Source organism: Xyrauchen texanus, chromosome 5, assembly GCF_025860055.1.
Source record: "Xyrauchen texanus isolate HMW12.3.18 chromosome 5, RBS_HiC_50CHRs, whole genome shotgun sequence".
In the NCBI taxonomy this organism is placed as follows: Eukaryota; Metazoa; Chordata; class Actinopteri; order Cypriniformes; family Catostomidae; genus Xyrauchen; species Xyrauchen texanus.
In genome coordinates this window covers 9,704,629-9,722,514 of record NC_068280.1, presented here as the reverse complement: position 1 = coordinate 9,722,514, position 17,886 = coordinate 9,704,629, and the positions used below count along the sequence as shown (strand labels likewise).

At 39.2% G+C, this 17,886-nt stretch overlaps 1 protein-coding gene across 1 annotated transcript in view; it reads right to left on the bottom strand.

Moving 5' to 3' along the window:
• LOC127644113 (uncharacterized) overlaps nt 1-5,492 on the bottom strand; it is an 84,378-nt gene extending 78,886 nt beyond the window's left edge. The window contains 25 exon segments of the mRNA XM_052127135.1: nt 98-198; nt 378-439; nt 530-651; nt 751-810; nt 813-904; nt 1,009-1,075; nt 1,199-1,299; nt 1,478-1,539; nt 1,630-1,751; nt 1,850-2,004; nt 2,109-2,175; nt 2,295-2,395; nt 2,577-2,638; nt 2,729-2,850; nt 2,950-3,104; nt 3,208-3,274; nt 3,399-3,499; nt 3,678-3,739; nt 3,830-3,951; nt 4,059-4,213; nt 4,317-4,383; nt 4,504-4,604; nt 4,787-4,848; nt 4,939-5,060; nt 5,159-5,492. Of these exon segments, the coding sequence (XP_051983095.1) occupies nt 98-198; nt 378-439; nt 530-651; nt 751-810; nt 813-904; nt 1,009-1,075; nt 1,199-1,299; nt 1,478-1,539; nt 1,630-1,751; nt 1,850-2,004; nt 2,109-2,175; nt 2,295-2,395; nt 2,577-2,638; nt 2,729-2,850; nt 2,950-3,104; nt 3,208-3,274; nt 3,399-3,499; nt 3,678-3,739; nt 3,830-3,951; nt 4,059-4,213; nt 4,317-4,383; nt 4,504-4,604; nt 4,787-4,848; nt 4,939-5,060; nt 5,159-5,492 (2,644 nt within the window).
• Nucleotides 5,493-17,886: the final 12,394 nt, after the last annotated feature.

Here is a 17,886-nt window from a genome sequence, read left to right as displayed (position 1 = left end):
TAAGACCAAACTGACTGTAATGATTTTAAGCAAAAGAAGATTCCTTGAATTTAAAAGTTGCAAATAGAAGAATGGCTTCAAAAAGATTAATGCATACCCATCAATAAACTAAGCTCATATAGGAAGCTGACTGGTTGTATAACATCTCCATCCTGGAAGGTGTATTCCATAGTGCCATCAATTTGGTTTGATGAGCTCCTACAAGTAAAGCAGAAACTATATATTTTAAATAGCTTCAATAAATTTATCAAAAATAGATTTACTGAGATTTTAAAGAAAATTCATGTTTAGATATATGTTTTTTAATGCCTCAACTTGGAGTCTGAAATTAATATTATGAATCAATATGCTCAGAGTGAAAGTCATTTATATCTTACAGGAAGTTTGAGGACTTGGGTTCCAAAACGGGACTACCAGGGTCATTCAGAATAGTGTTCAGCTGGTGGTGAAAATCAAACCAATAATCAAACATTGAGGAAATTTTATATTGGACACAAACTCTTTTCTTCGGCTATTTATGAATGCTTACCGCACTATTAATGACACCCTGCACTTTCTGGTACGTTCTGTTTATTTGCGTTGGGTCTTCTGGAATGCTGATATTACTCAGATTAAATGTAAAGATGATGGCATAGGAGGTTTCTGAGATTTCTGTAGACATAGAAATGTCAATTTATGTTCATTTAAAGCTTTTGTTTTTTAACACCTAAAAAATGTAAATGCTTTTCAATTTAATATGATAAAACTTACTCTCGTAGGTAACATTCACCAGCTTCACTGATTCATTTAGTTGTGACTCTCTGGAGTTCGGAGAGTACTGATAGCACTGAGGACCAGAGCTTCACTGGGAACTGGAGATGAGGAGTTAAACAGCAGCTTGTTTTTCACCACTGCTGCACCAGATCTGTAAAGAGCGACACGTTTGTTAAATACAGTTTACTGAACTGGAACAACTATTATGATTGAATGGCTAATTGATATTTCTTAAAATGGGAAATGTAAACTTACACAAGGATTATAGGGCTCAGAGGAGGGCTATTTGTTGTTAGTAGAGGCGATGTTGTAGTAGTCGATCCTGAAATCGAATCAAATCAAATCAAATCAGACCAAACTGACTGTAACGATTTTAAGCAAAAGAAGATTTCTTGAATTTAAAAGTTGCAAATAGAAGAATGGCTTCAAAAAGTTTAATGCATACCCATCATTAAACGAAACTCATATAGGAAGCTGACTGGTTGTATAACATCTCCATCCTGGAAGGTGTATTCCATAGTGCCATCAATTTGGTTTGATGAGCTCCTACAAGTAAAGCAGAAACTATATATTTTAAATAGCTTCAATAAATTTATCAAAAACAGTTTTACTGAGATTTTAAAGAAAATTCATGTTTAGATATATGTTTTTAATGCCTCAACTTGGAGTCTGAAATTAATATTATGAATCAATATGCTCAGAGTGAAAGTCATTTATATCTTACAGGAAGTTTGAGGACTTGGGTTCCAAAACGGGACTACCAGGGTCATTCAGAATAGTGTTCAGCTGGTGGTGAAAATCAAACCAATAATCAAACATTGAGGAAATTTTATATTGGACACAAACTCTTTTCTTCGGCTATTTATGAATGCTTACCGCACTATTAATGACACCCTGCACTTTCTGGTACGTTCTGTTTATTTGCGTTGGGTCTTCTGGAATGCTGATATTACTCAGATTAAAGGTAAAGAAGAGGGCATAGGAGGTTTCTGAGATTTCTGTTGACATTGAAATGTCAATTTATGTTCATTTAAAGCTTTGTTTTTTAACACCTAAAAAATTTAAATGCTTTTCAATTTAAGATGATAAAACTTACTCTCGTAGGTAACATTCACAAGCTTCACTGATTCATTTAGTTGTGACTCTCTGGACTTCCGGAGAGTACTGATAGCACTGAGGACCAGAGCTTCACTGGGAACTGGAGATGAGGAGTTAAACAGCAGCTTGTTTTTCACCACTGCTGCACCAGATCTGTAAAGAGCGACACTTTTGTTAAATACAGTTTACTGATTTGGAACAACTATTATGATTTAATGGCTAATTGACATTTCTTAAAATGGGAAATGTAAACTTACACAAGGATTATAGGGCTCAGAGGAGTGCTACTTGTTGTTAGTAGAGGCGCTGTTGTTGTAGTCGATCCTGAAATCAAAATCAACTCAAATCAGACCAAACTGACTGTAATGATTTTAAGCAAAAGAAGATTTCTTGAATTTAAAAGTTGCAAGCATAAGAATGGCTTCAAAAAGATTAATGCATACCTATCAATAAACGAAGCTCTTTTAGGAAGCTGACTGGTTGTATAACATCTCCATCCTGGAATTTGTATTCCATAGTGCCATCAATTTGGTTTGATGAGCTCCTACAGGTAAAGCAGAAACTATATATTTAAAATGCTTCAATAAATTTATCAAAAACAGTTTTACTGAGATTTTAAAGAAAATTCATTTTTAGATATATGTTTTTTAATGACTCAACTTGAACACTAAAATTAATATTATGAATCAATATGGTTCAGAGGTGAAAGTCAGTTTGGATCTTACGTGAAGTTTGAGGACGTGGGTTCCAAAACGGGACTACCAGGGTCATTCAGAATAGTGTTCAGCTGGTGGTGAAAATCAAACCAATAATCAAACGCTGAGAAAATGTTATATTGAACCCAAACTCTTATCTTCGGCTATTTATGAATGCTTACCGCATTATTAATGACACCCTGCACTTTCTGGTACATTCTATTTATTTGCGCTGGGTCTTCTGGAATGCTGATATTACTCAGATTAAATGTAAAGATGATGGCATAGGAGGTTTCTGAGATTTCTGTAGACATAGAAATGTCAATTTATGTTCATTTAAAGCTTTTGTTTTTTAACACCTAAAAAATGTAAATGCTTTTCAATTTAATATGATAAAACTTACTCTCGTAGGTAACATTCACCAGCTTCACTGATTCATTTAGTTGTGACTCTCTGGAGTTCCGGAGAGTACTGATAGCACTGAGGACCAGAGCTTCACTGGGGACTGGAGATGAGGAGTTAAACAGCAGCTTGTTTTTCACCACTGCTGCACCAGATCTGTAAAGAGCGACACTTTTGTTAAATACAGTTTACTGAACTGGAATAACTATTATGATTTAATGGCTATTGATATTTCTTAAAATGGGAAATGTAAACTTACACAAGGATTATAGGGCTCAGAGGAGGGCTATTTGTTGTTAGTAGAGGCGATGTTGTAGTAGTCGATCCTGAAATCCGAATCAAATCAAATCAAATCAGACCAAACTGACTGTAACGATTTTAAGCAAAAGAAGATTTCTTGAATTTTAAAGTTGCAAATAGAAGAATGGCTTCAAAAAGTTTAATGCATACCCATCATTAAACGAAACTCATATAGGAAGCTGACTGGTTGTATAACATCTCCATCCTGGAAGGTGTATTCCATAGTGCCATCAATTTGGTTTGATGAGCTCCTACAGGTAAAGCAGAAACTATATATTTTAAATAGCTTCAATAAATTTATCAAAAACAGTTTTACTGAGATTTTAAAGAAAATTCATGTTAGATATATGTTTTTTAATGCCTCAACTTGGAGTCTGAAATTAATATTATGAATCAATATGCTCAGAGTGAAAGTCATTTATATCTTACGTGAAGTTTGAGGACTTGGGTTCCAAAACGGGACTACCAGGGTCATTCAGAATAGTGTTCAGCTAATGGTGAAAATCAAACCAATAATCAAACGCTGAGGAAATGTTATATTGCACCCAAACTCTTTTCTTTGGCTATTTATGAATGCTTACCGCACTATTAATGACACCCTGCACTTTCTGGTACGTTCTGTTTATTTGTGCTGGGTCTTCTGGAATGCTGATATTACTCAGATTAAATGTAAAGATGATGGTATAGGAGGTTTCTGAGATTTCTGTTGACATAGAAATGTAAATTTATGTTCATTTAAAGCTTTGCATTAATCAATGTTTAACATATAAAAAATGTAAATGCTTTTCAATTTAAGATGATAAAACTTACTCTCGTAGGTGACATTCACCAGCTTCACTGATTCATTTAGTTGTGACTCTCTGGAGTTCCGGAGAGTACTGATAGCACTGAGGACCAGAGCTTCACTGGGAACTGGAGATGAGGAGTTAAACAGCAGCTTGTTTTTCACCACTGCTGCACCAGATCTGTAAAGAGCGACACTTTTGTTAAATACAGTTTACTGAACTGGAACAACTATTATGATTTAATGGCTATTGATATTTCTTAAAATGGGAAATGTAAACTTACACAAGGATTATAGGGCTCAGAGGAGTGATATTTGTTGTTAGTAGAGGCGATGTTGTAGTAGTCAATCCTGAAATCCAAATCAAATCAAATCAGACCAAACTGACTGTAATGATTTTAAGCAAAAGAAGATTTTTTTGATTTAAAAAATTGCAAGCATAAGAATGGCTTCAAAAAGATTAATGCATACCCATCAATAAACTAAGCTCATATAGGAAGCTGACTGGTTGTATAACATCTCCATCCTGGAAGGTGTATTCCATAGTGCCATCAATTTGGTTTGATGAGCTCCTACAGGTAAAGCAGAAACTATATATTTTAAATAGCTTCAATAAATTTATCAAAAATAGTTTTACTGAGATTTTAAAGAAAATAATTTTTTAGATATATGTTTTTTAATGACTCAACCTGGAGTCTAAAATTTATATTATGAATCAATAAGGTACAGAGGTGAAAGTCAGTTTGCATCTTACGTGAAGTTTGAGGACTTGGGTTCCAAAACGGGACTACCAGGGTCATTCAGAATAGTGTTCAGCTGGTGGTGAAAATCAAACCAATAATCAAACATTGAGGAAATTTTATATTGGACACAAACTCTTTTCTTCGGCTATTTATGAATGCTTACCGCACTATTAATGACACCCTGCACTTTCTGGTACGTTCTGTTTATTTGCGTTGGGTCCTCTGGAATGCTGATATTACTCAGATTAAATGTAAAGATGATGGCATAGGAGGTTTCTGAGATTTCTGTAGACATAGAAATGTCAATTTATGTTCATTTAAAGCTTTTGTTTTTTAACACCTAAAAAATGTAAATTCTTTCAATTTAATATGATAAAACTTACTCTCATAGGTGACATTCTCCAGCTTCACGGATTTTTTTAGTTGTGACTCTCTTGAGTTGCCGAGAGTACTGATAGCACTGAGGACTAGAGCTTCACTTGGGACTGTTGATGCAGATGTGAAAACAAGTTTGGTTTTGACTACAGCTGCACCAGTCAAATTGGTAAAATTTTGTGGTTGAGTTTTGTATGTTGCAAGAATTGTTGTTGGAGCTTTAGCCACGGTTGTGGTTGTTTGATTTATTGCTTCTGTTTGAAATTCAACTGTGTTATAATCTGGTATAGAGGTCTGAGTTATTCTGGTTTTAGGAACAGTTGAGGTTGCCAGATATGTCATTGTTGGTATTAGAAATTCAGTTATTCTGGTAAGAGCTGTGATGTTTCGACTGTTAGTCGTGGTTGTTGATGCAGTTGCAGTTTCTGAATGCATTGTTGCCCAAAACATGGTGTTGGTTGTTGGACCTAAATTTGTTTTAGCTGAAATTGCCTGAGTGGTCAGATCTGGAGCTGTGGTGGTAAAAGCTGTGTTTGTGCTTGTTGCTGTGCTAGGAGCTTGTACTTGGATTTGAGTTGGTTTTGCAATGGAAGTTGTGGTCTTCACTATTCTTGTTGTGAAATCTGAACCTGGAGTCAAACTTGTTGAAGATGCAGAGATTGTACTGGAAGATGGCGTTGTACTTTTTAGTCCTGCAGTAGTTTTTTCAAATTCTATGGTTGTTTGTGTATCAATTGATATGAGTGGATATGCAGTTCTAGTTGTTGTTGTTGATGAAGCTATGGCTGTTGGCGATTCAGTTGTTTTTATTGAATGTGTGGTGGTTAAAACAATAGCTGTTGTTGGAGTGGTAGTTGAACTTTTTGACATTGTGGTTACTGCAGGTACAGATGTTGTCACTGCAGTTGAAATAATTGGAGCAACCATTTTTGTTATTGTTGTTGAAGGTGCCATTGTATTTTCTGATATTGTAGACATAACAAGAATTGTTCTTGGAGATGAAATTTTTGTACTTGGAGTTGCAGACGAAGTTTGAGCTGATGTTACTGTAATCTGAGGTACAGTTGTGGTTATTGAAGTGATATTTTCTGACGTTTTAGTCATTTTTGAAGATGTGATATCTAAAGATACAGCTGTTGTTTCAAGAGATTCGGTAGTTGTAGTTAAAAGAGGTATTATGGTTGAAGCTGTTGTTTTAATTGTGGAAGATGCAGTTGTAGTTGTGGTGTTTGAAGTTGGAGTTTCTGTAGTTGAAGGCATTGTTGGTAATTTTGTAGTTTCTAGAGTCACAGCTGTGGATTTGACAAGTTCAGTAGTTTTTGTTGAAAATGGAATTATGGTTGAGGCTGTTGTTGTAGTAGTGGAAGATATAGTTGTGGTTATTGCATTTGTAGTTGGAGCAGCTGTAGTTCCTGATGTTGGAGCTATTGTTGTTGAAGAAACAGTTGTGTATGTACCTAATGGTGTTGTACTTAGAGATGCAGATGAAGTAGTAGCCGTTGTAGTGGATGGAGGCACTGTTGTGATTGTGGAAGGTGTAGTTGTAGTTGTTGCAGGGACAATTGTACTTGGTGAAATAGTAGATTGTGTTGTTGAAGTTGTTGTTTCTATAAGAACAACTGTGGTTGTTGGAGCTTCCATTGTGTGTGTAAGAGCCAACATTCGAGCTGTTGTTGTACCTGGAGATGCAGATGAAGAAGGAGCTGTTGTAGTTAAAAGAGGCACAGTCATGGTTATGGGAGGTGTAGATGTTGTTGTTGAAGGTGCATTTGTACTTTGTGAAATAGCAGACAAAGTTGATGGAGATGTTGTTTCTTTAGTTAAAACTGTGGTTAAGGGAGCTTCAGTTGTGGGTATAAGAGTCATCGTTGGAGCTGTTGTTGTAAATGAAAATGCAGGTGAAGTAAGAACTGTTGTAGTAGAGGCAGGCACTGTCATGTTTGTGGAAGGTGTAGATGCTCTTGTTGCTGGTGCAGTTGTACTTTGTAATATTATAGACATATTTGTTGGAGATTTGGTTTCCTGAGTGATTACTGTGGTAGTGGGAGCTTCAGATGTCAGTGCGAGACTTGTTGTTGAAGCATTTGTTGTACCTGGAGATGCAGATGAAATAAGATCTGTTGTAGTTAAAAGAGGCAATGTGGTGATTGTGGGAGGTGTAGAGGTTGTTGTTGTAGGAGCAGTTATACTTTGTGAAATTGTAGACATAGTTGTTGGAGTTGATGTTACTTGAGTTACAACTGTAGCTGTGGGAGCTTCAGTTTTCGGTGCAATAGTCATCATTGGAGCTGCTGTAGTTAATGGAGGCACTGAGGTGGTTGTGGGTAGTGCAGATGTTAATGTTGCAGGTGCAGTTTTACTTGGTGAAATTATAGACCCAGCTTTTGCAGTTTTTGTTTGTTGAGGATTAACTGTGGTTGTGGGAGCTTCAGTTGTCAGTGCGAGAGATGTTGTTGGAGCATTTGTTGTACCTGGAGATGCAGATGAAATAGAATATGTTGTAGTTAATAGAGGCAATGTGGCGATTGTGGGAGGTGTAGAGGTTGTTGTTGTAGGGGCAGTTATACTTTGTGAAATTGTAGACATAGTGTTTGGGGTTGTGGTTTCTTGAGGCAAAACTGTGGTTGTGGGAGCTCCAATTGTTATGGGAGCAAGTGATGTGGTTGGAGCTGTTGTTGTACCTGGAGATACAGATGAAGTAGTAACTGTTGTAGTGGATGGAGGCACTGTTGTGATTGTGGAAGGTGTAGTTGTTGCAGGGACAATTGTACTTGGTGAAATAGTAGATTGTGTTGTTGGAGTTGTCATTTCTGTAAGAACAACTGTGGTTGTTGGAGCTTCCGTTGTGTGTGCAAGAGTCAACATTGGAGCTGTTGTTGTACCTGGAGATGCAGATGAAGAAGGAGCTGTTGTAGTTAAAAGAGGCACAGTCATGGTTATGGGAGGTGTAGATGTTGCTGTTGAAGGTGCATTTGTACTTTGTGAAATTGCAGACAAATTTGATGGAGATGTTGTTTCTTTAGTTAAAACTGTGGTTAAGGGAGCTTCAGTTGTGGGTACAAGAGTCATCGTTGGAGCTTTTGTTGTACCCGGAGATGCAGATGAAATAGGAGCTGTTGTAGTAGAGGGAGGCGCTGTTGCAATTGTGGAAGGTGTAGTTGTAGTTGTTTCACTTGCAATTGTCCTTTGTGAAATTGTTGACCTAGTTGCTGGTGTTGTTGTTTCTTTAGTTAAAACTGTAGTTGCAGATGAATTAGGAGCTGTTGTAGTTAAAGGAGGCAATGTTGTGGTTATAGGAGGTGTAGATGTTGTTGCAGGTGCAGTTGTACTTTGTGAAATTGTAGACATAATTATTGGAGTTGTTGTTTCTGAAGTTACAACTGTGGTTGTGGGAGATTCAGTTATGGATGCAAGTGATGTAGTTGGAGCTGTTGTTGTACCGTGAGATGCAGATGAAATAGGAGTTGTTGTAGTTAAAAGGGGCAATGACGTGGTTATGGGAGGTGTAGTTGTTGTTGCAGGTGCAGTTGAACTTTGTGAAATTGTAGACATAGTTGTTTGAGTTGTGGTGGGGGCAAGTGATGTCATTGGAGTTGTTGTTGTTGTAACTCTAGGCGCAGGTGATGTAGGAGCTGTTGCAGTAGAGGGAGGCACTGTCTTAGTTGTGGAATGTGTAGCTGTAGTTGTTACAGGTGCAGTTTTAATTTGTGAAATTGTAATCATAGTTGCTGGAGATGTTGTTTCTTGAGTTAAAACTGTCGTCATGGGAGATTTAGTTGTGGGTGCAAGTGACACGTTTGGAGCTGTTGTTGTAGATAGAGATGAAGTAGAAGCTGTTATAGTTAAAAGAGGCAATGTTGTGGTTATGGGTGTTGTAGATGTTGTTGATGCAGGTGCTGTTGTACTTTGTGAAATTATAGAAGAGGTTGTAGTTTCTGTAGTTACAAATTTGGTTGTGAGAGCTTTAGTTGTGGGTGCAAGTGACATGGTTGGAGCTTTTGTTGTACCTGGAGATGCAGATGAAGTAGAAGTTGTTGTTGTTATTGGAGGCAATATCTTGGTTGTGGAATGTGTAGCTGTAGTTGTTAAAGGTGCAGTTTTAATTTGTGAAATTGTAATCATAGTTGTTGGAGATGTTGTTTCTGGAGTTAAAACTGTGGTCGTGGGAGATTTAGTTGTGGGTGCAAGTGACGTGGTTGGAGTTGTTGTTGTAGATGGAGATGAAGTAGAAGCTGTTATAGTTAAAAGAGGCAATATTGTGTTTATGGGTGGTGTAGATGTTGTTGATGAAGGTGCAGCTGTACTTTGTGAAATTATAGATGTGGTTGTTGTTTCTGTAGTTAAAAATGTGGTTGTGAGAGCTTTAGTTGTGGGTGCAAGTGATGTGGTTGGAGCTGTTGTTGTTCCAGAAGATGTAGTAGGAACTGTTGTAGTAGAGGGAGGCACTGTCATAGTTGTGGAAGATGTAGTATTTGCACTTGCCATTATACTTTGTGAAATTGTAGACATCGTATTTGGATTTGTTGTTTGTTTGGTTACAACTTTTGTTGTGGGAGTTTTGGTAGTGGTGGGTGCAAGAGTCATTATTGGAGCTGTTTTTGAACCTGAATATGCAGATGAAGTAGGAACTGTTGTGGTAGAGGAAGGCACTGTCATGGTTGTGGAAGGAGTATATGTAGTTGTTTCAGGTGCAGTTGAACTTAGTGTTATTGTAGACAAAGTTGTTGGAATTGATGTTTCACGAGTTACAACTGTGGTTGCAGGAGCTTCAACTGTTGTGGGTGCAAGTGGTGCTGTTGGACCTGTTGTTGATGTTACTTGAGAAAGAGATGTTGTGGGAGCTGTTGTTATGGAGAAAGGCACTAATGTGATTGTGGAAAGAGTAGTTGTATCTAATGGAGGAGCAGTTGTACTTTGTGAAATTGTAGACATAGTTGTTGGAGTTGTGGTTTCTTTAGTTACAGTTGTGGTTGTGGGAGCAAGTGTCAATGTGGTTTGAACTGAACTGCTGGCAGCAGATTGTTGTGATGCAATTAACTGAATGGTAGTTGTTGACCTGTCATAATAAAATCAAATCACACAATTAAAATTATGTGAAAAAGTATTCCGCTAAAGATAACATAATACATGTGGTAAAATTGAATTTGGAACATATTCTATTAGATTACTCAATGTCAGTAATGTAATCTAAACTCTTTGAATTACTTCATATGCGCTGGCAGATTATATAGTTTTAAAGTAAATTAAGTAAGAAAATGCTGTATGTAAAGTGAAGTCACTGTAAAATACTTTCTCTGAAAAAAGCCAAAATATCTTATGTAGTTTGCCACTCGAGTAAATGTATCTTGTTTATTAAGGTTTTTAAACATTTTGCCAAACATCTTTGCACTAATATCAAAGGTCTTTCTAGTGAAATGCTCTAACATGAATTTTCTTCATAGAACTCAATATTAAATATAATCACACATGGTAACAGATGCATGTTAAGGCAAGAATTAGCATTTTAGCTTAGCATAAAGCTAAATGTTTTAAATTACAATTTACACAAGGTTAAATATTTTTGCTGCTCCAAATTCAACACCACAAAGTCTATACACAGCGACATACTTTTCTGATCGTATGTGAATTCTGTTCATAGAATGAGGCAGAAAATATGTTATTTGTAGCTTTCTATGCAATGTTAAAGGCTACATTGTTTAGCATTTCTGGGGAAAAACATTCCCTAATGGCATAACAAATAATGACAAGGCATGTAATTGGGTATTTATTGGATTTATGTTTCATCTGTCAAAGCGTTTCTAAAAAAAAATTAAGCTGTAGAAACATGATGTAGCTATTCTATCAAGGCAAATTAATCTTTTCAGTAATTAAAATACTTTTTTAATGTAACTGTATTCTGTATTATACTGGACTGTCAACATATTCTCCTCAATATACTACTTCATATACATATACATATATATATATATATATATATATATATATATATATATATATATATATATATATATATATATATATATATATATATATACATATATATATTCATATGCTCCTTACTTATTGTATTGTATATTGTGTATTCTATATTGTGTGTATTGTATATAATTATCGTGTTGTGTGAGTATGTGTACATTTGATTTGTAAATTGTGTTGTGTAAGTATGTTGTTTATTGTAATTGGTATATGTCTCGTCACTGTCATGACTGCTATGTTGCTCAGAACTGCACACAAGAATTTCACCTACTGTTGCACTTGTGTACATGGTAGTGTGACATTAAAGTGATTTGATTTGATTTGATTTGATTTGTATTAAATTGTACCTGTAGTGAAATAAAGTTACTAAAGTTACTAATCCCGTTACATTTATTCCGTTACTCCCCAACCCTGTATATATATATATATATATATATATTTACATTGCCTGGACAAAAAAGTTGCATACACTAATATGTCGCTGGACTGCCTTCAGCTTTGATTACGGTGCGCATTCATCGAGGCATTGTTTCAACAACCTTATGCAATATCACAACATTTATTTCTGTCCAGAGTTACATTCATTTTTGGGTGAGATCTTGTATTGATGTCGTGAATGTCGAACCACTCCGTGAAATCATCTCCAGCACATCCCAACTACTTTCAATAAGGTTAAGGTCAGGACTCTGAAATGGCCAGTTCATGTATGAAAATTATTCATGCACCCTGAACCACTCTTTCACAATTTGAGCCAGAGGAATCTTGGCATTATCATCCTGGAACATGCTCATGCTGTCAGGGAAGAAAATATCCATTGATGTGCTAACCTGGTCATTCAGTACATTCAAGTAGTCAGCTTACTTCATTTTATTGCAGCATAACTTTGCTGAGCCTAGGCCTGACCAATTGAAGCAACCCCAGATCATAACACTGCCTTCAGAGTCTTGTATATTGGGCACTATGCATGACGGGTGCATTGCTTCATGCGCTTCCCTTCTTACATTGACATGCCCATCACTTTGGAATAGGATAAATCTGGACTCATCAGACCACATTACATTTTTCAATTGTTCCACAGTCTAATCTTATGAACCACTTCTGAAACACAGTAACATCTTTTCCACGACCACGAGATATGGATCTCGATATGGAGATAGAGATCTTCTGACATTTTTTCATGTTTTTCAGAATACACAAAAACTGAACCAAATATTGAATATATGATATTTATTAATAATTTCACTGAAAAAGTTTATGACAATAGATGACTTTTAACATACTAATGACAATGTGTGTCAATTATGTAACATAAGGGGAATAACTGACTCAAGCAATTTTAAACATTCAACTTTGCACTGTAAAAGAATTTCACCTACTTCAACTTAAAAATTGAAGTTTCCCGTCTGTCGCTCACTTCAACGTTGTGTCGAAGAAGCAACACTAGGGGTCTCTCTTGAGAGCCTCGTGCATATCAGCGGCTTTCTCCTTCTCTGCACAGCAGTGCAGCTTTGCCCCTGGGTGTTTCGACAGTGCTTTTAAAAGAGAATGTTTTCCTAAAAGAGTTTATTTCTCTGAAAGAGCAATACACAGTTGGCGTTGAATGTCCTTTTCAGGACGCGTCTTTTTAAAGATGTCTTTCTGCCCTGTGTAGTTCCTGGATTCAGTCGAATTTCTCTCCAATTCTGATGGTCATAAGAGCTGCCTCGTGTGCCTGGGCTGCGATCACATGCAAGCAGCGTTTTATGAATGGTTCATGTTCTCAGTGTGAGAAAATAGCCTTGGCAACGTTGCGGTCATGGCTTTCTTTCCTCACGAGAGAAAGCCACTTCAGCCACCCCCTGCTCCTCCTTCCTATGGGATTGGGGCCAGCGATGAAGGCAATTTGGGGTGTACAGCAGGCTCAGTTTCACTGGGTAAAGCGCCACGAACCACCCGCTCCCCAGCAGGCTCGTTTGCTTCCATCCGGGCTCGAGTTGCCTTTATGATGCTGATTACTGAAATAGGCTGCCACCTCCGGATCTGTTCGTCCAGTGTGAGCCTGAGGTGCAGATGTCTGCTATGCTTGTCCGGACCGCCATATGCGTTCGGGACTGGAACCTTGCACAAAATCCCGTTCAAAATGCTCACGCAAAGACACATCTTAACTTGCGTCTGGCATCAAGATTGGTTTGCAGTGGTAGACCTGAAGGACACATACTTCCACGTCTCTATCTTGCCTCAACACCAACCCTTTCTACGGTTCGCGTTCGATGGTCAGGCGTATCAGTACAAGGTCCTCCCCTTCTGCATGTCCCTGTACCCTCGCGTCCTCACGAAGGTTGCAGAGGCAGCCCTTGCCCTGCCAGGGGAAGTGGGCATCCGCATACTCAACTACCTCGACAACTGGCTCATCCTGGCCCACTCCCGAGAGTTACTATGCGCCCACAGGGACAAGATGCTCAGGCACCTCAGCCGCCTAGGGATTCAGGTCAACTGGGAAAAGAGCAAGCTCTCCCCGGTTCAGAGCATCTCTTTCTTGGCATGGAGTTAGACTCAGACTCAATAATAGCATGCCTCACCAACGAGCGCACGTAGTCAGTGCTGAAATGCCTCACCTTGTTCAAGCCAGGCACGGCGGCTCCTCTAAAAACATTTCCAGAGGCTCCAGGGGCATATGGCATCCTCTGCGGTGGTTGCGCCACTGGGGTTGATGCATATGAGACTCCAGACTCGAGTCCTGAGATGGGCATGGCGCCACGGCACGCACTGTGTGTTCATCACCCCCGCCTGCCACCAGATTCAAATCCTGGATAGACCTCTGTTTTCTACGGACAGGAGTCCCCTTACAGCTGGTGACCCGATGTGTTCTTGTCACCTCAGATGCCTTTAAACAGGGTTGGGGTGCTGTGTGCAATGGGCATGCAGCCACTGCCTCCTGGAAAGTGCCCCCGCTGCATTGGCACATCAACTGCCTAGAGTTGCTTTCTGTATTTCTTGCCCTACAGAGGTTCCTCCCACTAATTCGGGGCAAGCGAATCTTGATCCATTCAGACAGCACAGCGACAGTAGTGTACAGAAATCACCAAGGCGGCGTACGCTCCCGTCAAATGTCACAACTCGCCCACCATCTCCTCCTTTGGAGCCAGCTGTGACTCCTGACATCCCGGGCAGCCTCAACACGGCAGCGGGCATACTGTCACGACAAGGTACACTCAGCGGGGAGTGGAGGCTTCACCCCCATTCGGTCCAGCTGATTTGGGAACGGTTTGGCAAAGCATCTGCATCTGCTCTCCTGTTTGCTTCCCAAGAGACTTTCCACTGCCGGCTCTGGTACTCCCTAATGGAAGCTTCCCTCGGGACAGACACGCTGGCACACAGCTGGCCCCGGGGTTTGCGCAAGTACGCATTCCCCCAGTGAGCATTTTGCACGGGTGCTGTGCAAGGTCAGGGAGGACGAGGAACAAGTCATTCTGGTGGCCCCCTACTGGCCCACTCGGACTTCGTTCTCGGATCTCATGCTCCTAGCGACAGTACCTCCCTGGCAAAGGACCTTCTTTCTCAGGGACAGGGCACCCTCTGGCATCTGTGCCCAGACCTCTGGAAACTCCACGTCTGGCCCCTGACGGGATGCAGAAGATCTAATTGGCCTACCACCTGCCGTCATAGACACGATCAACCAAGCCAGAGCTCCCTCTACCAGGCAACTTTACATCTCTAAGTGGCACTTGTTTGCAAATTGGCATTCTTCCCAGTCTGAAGACCCGCAGAGATACGCAGTTCGGTCAGTGCTTTCATCCCTGCAAGAGAGATTGGAGGGGAGGCTGTCCCCCTCCACCTTGAAGGTGTATGTAGCCGCTATTGCGGCCCACCACAACGCAGTGGACAGCAAGTCCATGGGTAAGCACGATTTGATTATCAGGTTCCTTAGAGGCGCCAGAGGTTGAATCCTCCCCGGCCAAGCCTGTTCCCCTCCTGGGATCTCTCAGTGGTCCTCTCGGGCCCTCAGAAACCCCCCTTCGAGCCGCTTGACTCATTTGAGCTCGAGGCCCTCTCTTTGAAGATGGCCCACCTGATCGCGCTCACCTCAATCAAGAGGTTTGGGGACCAGCAAGCATTCTCTGTCAGTGACACCTGCCTGAGTTCGGTCCAGCAGACACCCATGTCGTCCAAAGACCATGACCGGGCTACATGCCCAAGGTTCCAATGACACCCTTCAGGGACCAAGTAGTGAACATGCAAGCGAAGCTGCCCCGGGAGGAGGCAGTCCCAACCTTTTTCATTGCTGTGTCCGGTGAGCGCTTTGCGTACTTGTGTGGACCACATGCCGAGCTTTAAATGTTTTGAGCAGCTCTTTTGTCTGATTTGGTGGACAGTGGAAAGGGAACGCTGTCCTCCCGGCCACAATGCTGAACCGAGCCACTGTTACGGCCGAACCTCATTCTCGGTTCCTCAGGGCAAAATCCTGAATGGACAGATGCATTTCCCTCCCTTTATACCCGTATGTCTGGGTGCGGCACATGCAAATTCTGTCTGCCAATTTCTCATTGGCCTTTGCTCAAGTTCAGAGATGCGCGAGGCTCTCAAGAGTGACCCCTAGTGTCGCTTCTTCAACACAACGCCATCAGGGAACGCAGGTTATAACAGTAACCTAAACGTTTAACTGCTGCCTTCAAATTTTAAGTCAAATCAAATGATTTGTTCACGTCATTTCAACTCATTATTTTAAGTCTTGTCAAGCTTTGGATTGCTCTTTGTAAGTGTAAATGACTTAACAGTGTTAGCTGTTTCAACTTAGCAAAGTAAGTTAAAAAAGAGATTAATTACTAATGTGCATTATGTTAACTTATCCTGATAAGTGGTTTCAATTGACCTATTTCAGTTAAAAGGAAGTCTTAACATTACTTTTCTAGTTATGATAACACAATTTGTTAGTGTTTTAAAGTTAAGATCATAGTAATAAAATTAATAACACCACTTATGATGAAACATCTAGATTTTATTTTCCTTTAAAAGTTCATACAGCTTTTTAAAAAGAATGGTACAAAGATTGCCAGATTGTGTGTTAGTGAGTGAATGTATGTTTGAGCATGTTAGTATGTGTGTGTGTGTGTGTGTGTGTGGGGGGTTTAAGTGAGTATATGTGCATGTTAGTGTATTATTATATCTGTATATGCTTATAAATTGTTGATAACAAGAGCACAACAGTAGCAACTTTCATAACAACCAGGCATAAAAATGTGTTTTGAACATATTCATAAACGTCCCTCAAGGAAAATAAACTGGAGAGAAGTTACAAATATTCTTAAATGTCTGTTAGTCCTAGGTTCTTTCTTGCTGATATTAATGCGGAAATGTGCATCTGAGTAAGTGTGTTTAACTGAGTGTGATTGTGTATGTATTTGAGTTAGTGCAATATCTGTATCTCCTTATAAATGTTGATAATGAGGGCACAACATAAGACAATTTCATAAGAAACATTCATAAAATGTGTCTGAACATATCACGAAGACTTTCCTCATGGAAAATTGGAAACAAGCTTAAAAAACATTTAAGAAATTTAGATTTTAGTCCTTTGGTCCTTCTTGCAAATGTAAGAGTTTGAATGTTTATTAATGATTGAGTGTAAAAGAATACAGTAGTTCACCCAAAAATGAAAATTCTATATTATTTACTGACCCTCATGCCATGCCAGATGTGTATGACTTTCTTTTTTCTGCAGAACATAGACGAATATCTGAGCTCTTTAGCTCCTTACAATGCAAGTTTAAGCTAATGCTAATTTAAGACGACTAATCCTAACTATTTAATTACCATCCTTCCAGTTATAAGCAAATGTCTCCTAATGAAGCAGATGAAGGCAGCATTAAAGTAATTAATGTGACTCCAGTCGATCATTTAATGTCTTCTGAAGCAAATCGATAGGTTTGTGTAAAAAATAAATCGATAATTAAAACATTATTAACTTCTAAATTCGCACTTCCGGCCAGGGCTCTGAGGCAGTTTGAAATGGCCGAACTCTCACGTTACGTTCGTTCTTCGGTTGAAATCGAAGCAGCGCATCCGACTTCTCACGTGAGCACGCCACTGCACTTAAATCACAAGACAGCTACGTGATGGGTCGAGTGCTGGCAGGAAGTGATTTTTTTAAAAGTTAATAAAGTTTTAATTATCGATTTGTTACCTATCAAATCACTTAATGTGTCAGAATATGTGATCTATGCATTAGGATTTGTTGCGTAAATGCAGCATACCACTGTCTTATATGCTGGAGTCATGTGGATAACTTTTATGCTGCCTTTATCTGCTTTTTGGACTCTCAAAGTGCTGGCACTTATTCACTTGCATTGTCTGCACTTACAGTCAAAGGCTTTCCTTCTAAAAATCTTTATATCTTTATAATCTTTTTAGTTTGTGTTTTGCTTATGAAAAACAGTCCTACACATCTGGGATGCCATCAGGGTAAGTAAATAATAATATAATTGTATTTTTGGGTGTACTAATCCTTTAATATTCTTGACGCAACGTAACACTTGCTTGCCCCAGACTGCTGCATGCTTTCTACACTGTGCAGTTGAATGAGGTTGCATAAAACGAAAGGGACCCCGCACAAATACATGCAAATAGTGACATTACTGTATCACTGAAGTTCAACAAAGGCTGTCCACGAGTGTGAGTGCACAACAGAGAAGCAGGATACCTAACAAGAACTGTTGTATACAAACAATACCACACTTGCAATCGTTCTGTTGTACTGAATATCAGCATGGCCTACAGCACTCAG